This window comes from Toxorhynchites rutilus, chromosome 3 (genome assembly GCF_029784135.1).
Source record: "Toxorhynchites rutilus septentrionalis strain SRP chromosome 3, ASM2978413v1, whole genome shotgun sequence".
Lineage (NCBI taxonomy): Eukaryota > Metazoa > Arthropoda > Insecta > Diptera > Culicidae > Toxorhynchites > Toxorhynchites rutilus.
This window is the reverse complement of record NC_073746.1, coordinates 192498489-192505131: the sequence shown is the minus strand read 5'-3', so window position 1 is coordinate 192505131 and position 6643 is coordinate 192498489. Positions and strand designations below refer to the sequence as shown.

At 40.0% G+C, this 6643-nt stretch overlaps 1 protein-coding gene across 6 annotated transcripts in view; it reads right to left on the bottom strand.

Annotated features, from left to right (window-relative positions):
- Positions 1–5410: 5410 nt before the first annotated feature.
- Positions 5411–6643, bottom strand: part of LOC129775276 (uncharacterized) — a 51629-nt gene continuing 50396 nt past the window's right edge. For all 6 annotated transcript variants that reach the window (XM_055779790.1, XM_055779793.1, XM_055779794.1 and 3 more), the window contains 2 exons: positions 5789–5905; positions 5411–5725 (listed from right to left, as the gene is read on the bottom strand). In XM_055779790.1, coding sequence (XP_055635765.1) covers positions 5694–5725; positions 5789–5905 — 149 coding nt within the window. In that variant the 3' untranslated portion in view covers positions 5411–5693. The remainder of the gene's footprint in view (positions 5726–5788; positions 5906–6643) is intronic.

The window sequence follows — 6643 nt, the reverse complement described above, 5'->3', positions numbered from 1 at the left end:
CAACGATATTGTATCCTCTCCAGCTTGAGAATATGAATCCTGGCAGCTGTTCGGAAGCAAAAACTGCCATATTCTAACACTGATAATATCGTTGTTTTGTACAACTGAATGAGGTCTCCTAGATGGGCACCCCACCATGTTCCGGTAATTGTTTGGAGAAAATTGATTCTTTGCTGGCATTTCTGTTTCAAATACGCAATGTGTCTCCCCCAGGTACACCTAGAATCAAAATATACACCCAGGTATTTGAAAAACATAGAGTGTTGGATCGTTTTGCCGGATAGGTGAAGCTGGAATTGGGCGGGTTCGTGCTTCCTAGAAAAAACGATTTCAGTTTTCTCCGTAGAGAATTCGATACCCAGATTTCGAGCTGCCATGAGAGAAAATCATATGCTTTTCTGACAGTAAATTGTACAGAAAATTGTTAAGAATTGGTGAAAGTCCACGATTATGAAGCTTCTCTGAGAGAATTTCCATGGAAACTGAATCAAATGCCCCTTTGATATCGAGAAAAACGGAAGCCATTCGTTCTTTGCGAGCAAATGCGATTTGGATTTCAGAAGATAGCAGCGCGAGACAATCATTTGTCCCTTTACCTCGGCGGAAGCCAAACTGCGTATTTGACAGCAAATTGTTCGTTTCGACCCACTTGTCCAAACGTAGAATCATTTTCTCTAACAATTTACGAATACAGGATAACATTGCAATCGGCCTATACGAGTTGTGATCGCAAGCCGGCTTGTTGGGTTTCCGTATGGCTATCACTCTCACTTGTCTCCAGTCATGCGGGACAATATTCAGCTCCAGAAACTTGTTGAACAAGTTCAGCAAACGCTGTTTTGCCAAATCGGGAAGATTCTTCAACAAGTTGAATTTAATCTTGTCCGACCCCGGAGCTGAATTGTTACATGAGAGAAGGGCAATTGAGAATTCCACCATCGAAAAATTCTCATAATCGTTTTGAAGTGGAATGTCGCGTACGACGTATTGTGCAGGAGCGGTGTCGGGGCAAACCTTCCTTGCAAAGTTAAAAATCCAACGGTCAGAGTATTCCTCACTTTCGTTTGTATGGTTCTAGCCACGCATTTTCCTAGCCGTATTCCAAAGAGTGCTCATAGCGGTCTCCCTTGACAAACCATTGACGAACTTCCGCCAATATCCACGCTTTTTTGCTTTAATCAAACCTTTTAGTTTGGCTTCTAGAGCTTGGTACTTTAGAAACCATTCCACTAATCCAGTTTTCCTGAATTTTTTGAAAGCGGATGATTTTTCAAGGTAGACCTTTGAACATTCCTTGTCCCACCAAAGTGATGGAGGACGACGTCGGAAAGTGGTAGCCGGTACACGTTCCTTTTGAGCTTGAAGTGCGCTTTCGTAAATCAAACTCGATATAAAGTTATACTCTTCGAGTGGAGGAAGTTCATGCATTGAAACAATTGCTTCAGATATTATTTCCGCAAATGTTCTCCAGTCAATATTCTTCGTGAGGTCATACGAAATATTGACTGACTCACGAAAGCTTGATTCATTAGCGATCGATAAAATTATTGGTAGGTGATCACTACCGTGGGGATCTTGGATTACCTTCCACATGCAATCCAGGGATAACGAAGAAGAGCATAGAGATATGTCTAGCATGCTTGCCCGTGCAGGAGGGTTGGCTATTCTGGTTGATTCCCCAGTATTCAAAACTGTCAATTTGAAGTTGTCGCACAGATCATAAATCAAAGTGGCACGGTTGTCATCGTAGAGTGATCCCCATGCTGTTCCATGGGAGTTGATATATGCTAGTTGAAATATAGTTAAGAGTTTGGCTCCATTAAACTTATGTAACTGAGCCTGTAAAAATAAACGGATTAATAAAAAAAACGCGAAGCTCAGAAAGTGTGTCAGGAAGGCTTCCCATTTAAATGCAAGGGAATCCATGTTCATTCACACTGCTGAATCGCCGCTGACTAATAAATTTGAAGCTCCAATTATATCGCCTTTGTTCAACTTGACGAAGAATAACATCTACTGATTCTACTTCTTTCCGACGTGTATATGGTGAAATATCCACTACATCATGTCATATTATATATTTCGTATTCTTCATTATCAAATCCATAGTCACCTATCGGTATCGGAATTAACATCGACACTACAATTTTCGCTAAATGCTCCTTTTAGTTCGGTCTACAGAACTCTAATCCATCAAATTTTGTGCCCTGAAAAGGACCGTTGATTATATGCTAAAGTAATAGCACGCTCTCCTCGGATACGACGGACCAGATGGATATCTTCGGGCATGATGTGACGCGTTTTGCGTGGATAGCACAAAATTTGGTATCTTCGAATAGGCCTTCTACAGTGCCATAACGGCGGAACTTTGGAAGCGCAAGTCGGTTTTGAAGTCTTGGGCAATTCCACGAACCAAACGCTGCAAAGGTAGCTTGCGGATCAGCAATTCGGTCGACTTCTGATAACGACGAATTTCACGCAAAGCGGCGGTTCCTGCTCGGTAGCGATGAAGCTTCTTCACACCTCCTGTGGCTGGTGCGCTTTTCCGAGCTGCTTTCGTGGCTGTTCGGGAGAAAATAATGACGAAAACAAAGGAAGCGTCATGTTTTATACTCATCCGTTCGGTTCAACTGCAGAAGAGAAAATTTTTTTTTATCCCTTTTGTTTATTTTAGGCTCATTAGCATTTTAGCTGTAACAGAGCCGAATTTTAATCGTGTACATGTCACATATTTATCATATCTATAATTAGCACATTACACAGTTGCCATTTTTCGGCGTTAGAGTATTCCCTTCTATACCATTGAAAATGGTACACATTTACACAGTAGCCATTTAGGCGAAAGAGTTTTCTATCTGTTCTTCCATTATCCACAGTTAAGACTGGACAGCGGAGACAGTCGTTGATCCATTGTTGAGTTATTTATAGAACAGCAGCCCGATGTTTCTTGCAGAGCAGAGCAGTTGTATGGATGAATCGATCTTATTTCGACCGTGGATCGATCTCCATCGCTGATGATTGTTGCGTGGACGTAGTTATTCTGTAACAACACAAAGATGGTCCATGGGGGCCCTGAGTTTTGAACTCACGATCGATCGCTTACTAAGCGAACGCGCAACCAATGTGGCTACGGAGACCCCCCAGAAGAGAAATGGAATTGGAAGAAAAGAGCATAATGCATAGGCATCTGAGTGCGACCGTCCTCATCTCACATCACCGCATCAACTGAATGGATTTCCAGAGCGTATGCGAGTTTATATACGGTTTCAATAACCTATTTTCTAAGCAATTTTAAAGCTATTGAAACAAGTTTTCGGGTCAATAATTGACAATTCAGCCGGAAAAGAGGTACAGTAATCGTTCGTTAACTGGTCTGCTCTTAACTGGGCGGTCCTTGGACCAGTTAAAAAGCAGAATTTCGTAAACAATCGACGCCATATTCAAATGGAAGATTTGCTGTGAGGGACATTCGAATGTAATTTGAAACGTTATGAAAATTGACATTATTTTCGCATGACAAAAACATTGATTAAATTACAGAAAAATAATTTCCTCAAATTATATTTTATACCTGTTGTCGCACTCAATGCGAAACATCCATTGGAATCCCTTTTGTTTATCCAATTTCATGATCAACGCGGATCAAACAATTCATTGAAGTTCCCCTTGATTTTATTTGACGTTTAACATGCCCGACAAGTTAAAACGCGAATGTCGATAGCTAGTCTCCCCTTTTCGCCCAGTTAGTGAATGTTTACTGTATTAACGTTCAAAACCTTGTAGTCCAGCGTCACTCTCTCGTTTTCAAAACTTTGAACTTACATCCCGGTACAGAAATGAAAGACGTAGTCATACGTCAAAATGTGTTAACCAAGGCGCGTAGAAGTATATCCTAAGGTGGACCAACTTGCTAAAACTAAGGCGCCTACACTGAGAGAAATAATTAGTAAATATAACGAATTTTTTGGTAAATACTACCAATCTATAGTCATTTTCGACCGTACTAATAAACACATATGTCAAGCAGAACCATGATTCGGACGCCCAATATCGGCTACATTTTCTCGCCGAAAATGCACGTATCAGAATTATATCCTTATTATACCTCCGTATTGCCTTATGGGAACAATGAAAATGGTTAATACGCGCTTTTCTCACCAATTTTCAGATATGACAATATACAAGCTTACTAATGTTATCGAGTAAAATATACTAATCTCTGGTAGGGATGCGGGTTTGTTGACAATATGTACAAAAAAATTTGTACATTCTCCTAATTTTGCATTACCAAATGTATTTAGTAGTTTTCGACCGAGGATTTTTCTAAGGGTAGAAGTATATACTAAGGGGGGCCAACTTGCTAAAACCACTCTTCAGCCATCTTGGAAGTCTACTGTGTTTTGTTTGTAAACAAAACACAATACGCTATTGCCGAAGCTCGCTCGTGATCAGTCTATCTCTTTCACGCTACAAGCAAATAATTCCCCTTCTACTATCTTCCGTGCTGTTTTCATATACCGCTCCCCTAACCAACTTAGGTACGAAACGGCCTCACCTAGTACCATAGACCCGTCTTGGCTAAAACCACTCTTCAGCCATCTTGGAAGTCTACTGTGTTTTGTTTGTAAACAAAACACAATACGCTAGTGCCGAAGCACGTTCCTGATCAGTCTGTCTCTTTCACGCTTCAAGCAAATAATTCCCCTTCTATTTTCTTCCGTACTGTTTTCATATACCGCTCTCCTAACCAACTTAGTGACGAAACGGCCTCACCTAGTACCATAGACCCATCTTGGTGTTAACGATGGGGCAGACATGTTTAACACGTTGAGCCCCGTACCGTTATTGATGCGCATTTATTAAGTCCGCCACAAGAGAGCGGAGGCGCTCTTAAAGGGAAGCACTTGTACAATATCAGTGTCGGACTCAGCTTCCAAAGATATTTATTTGAGTCACATTTCGGCATCCAAAAATAAACCACATTTTATTTATTTTCTTACTTTGTAACTGTCAGTCCCAGTGAATACGCGGTTCTTCTCTGGACATCTTATCACGTATAGATGGTCGTCAGAATTGAACGAATACAGAAGCGCCTCATTCGATTCGGTTTACGAAACCTACCATGGAATGACCCGTCAAATCTATTTGCTAATCCTGCCCACTGCATGTTTATCAAAATGGAAACATTTCATGCTGGGCGCAGAAAAATCCAGCAACTGATGGTCTTCGACATTCTACGTGGCAACATTGATTGTCCTCAACTCTTGCAGGACGTTCCTCTGTACGTGGATTATGTGATATAAGCGATCATCATTGTAAACTTCATCAGTTCATTTATTTAATCCCTACAATTTATCATACATTATACACTGTAATCTAAAACGGTTGAATTGAGTTAATAAAAACTGCATTTATTAAAACAGTGAAAAGAGAAATAATTTTATTGAATGTCTCTAAACTAGACTATTAGCTTAATTTAATCCATTTAAAATATATGACAATATTGCTTCAAAACATAACGACAAATTCTAAATAGGCGCAGAGATTATTTTGATTGAATTTATTCGTTGAACCAATTTTGATTCATTTCTACAATATGCAACTAAAATAAGTGAAGGTACTAAATATTCTCCCTGGATTATGAACTATATGGTTGAGTATTGCATCAGTGGAAAGCTGATAGATGAAAACAATTAGTTACCCTCACTATCACTATCACTTTTTTCTGTAATGAGAGAGTCGTTAAGTCGTTCAGATATAATATGAAACTAGTTATAAACTTTCGTACCTTTTTTACTGGTGTAGGCGTGTCTTTTCAGTCTATCATACAAATCTTCCTTTGTCCCATATAATGAAGCATTCGATCGTGCTAGTGAATTTAGCTTCCCATTTGTACCATGCAGACCTACGTGAATAAGAAAAAAAAATCGGTGGGTTATATCTATGATATAATCGCAAGGTTGACGTGGGACTATCTTAGCTTAATAATCATTTGTTTGTATTGATCAAATTTTTGATTAATTTAAACAATTTCCGAATTCAATATATTTGCGTTGTGAGTAAAAAGTTTGAACGAATGTCATGTCTCTAGTGTCTGCACGATTTTACCAGGTACCTAAGTTTAGAAGACCGTGTTAGGAAAACGCGCTCTAGTCTGCACAAAGGCAAGCAAGTACAAATGTACTCGCAGTTTGCATGTATTTGCAATGCCGATTTCCCCAGACACCTTGGTTTAGAAGTCTTTATAGGTAAACAGATTTCAGTCGGAACAAAAATACTCCCGATCTGCATGAATTTGCAATCCCAATTTCCCTAGACACCTTGGTTCTGAAGCCTGTATTGAGGAAACATATTTTATTCGGAACAAAAATGCCCCCGACTTGCATGTATTGGCAAAGCCAATTTCCCCTCGCTCCATGGATTTGAAGTCTGTGTTAGGGAAATACATTTCAGTCGGAACAAAAATGACCCCGACTTGCATGAATTTGCAATGCCAACTTCCTCACGCTCCTTGGATTTGAAGTCTGTGTTAGGGAAACACATTTCGGTGGAAACAACAGCTCCCCCTACTTTCATGCATTTGCAATTCCGATTTCCCCAAGGCTGCTTGGTTTCGAAGTCTGTGTTGGGGAAACCGTAAAGC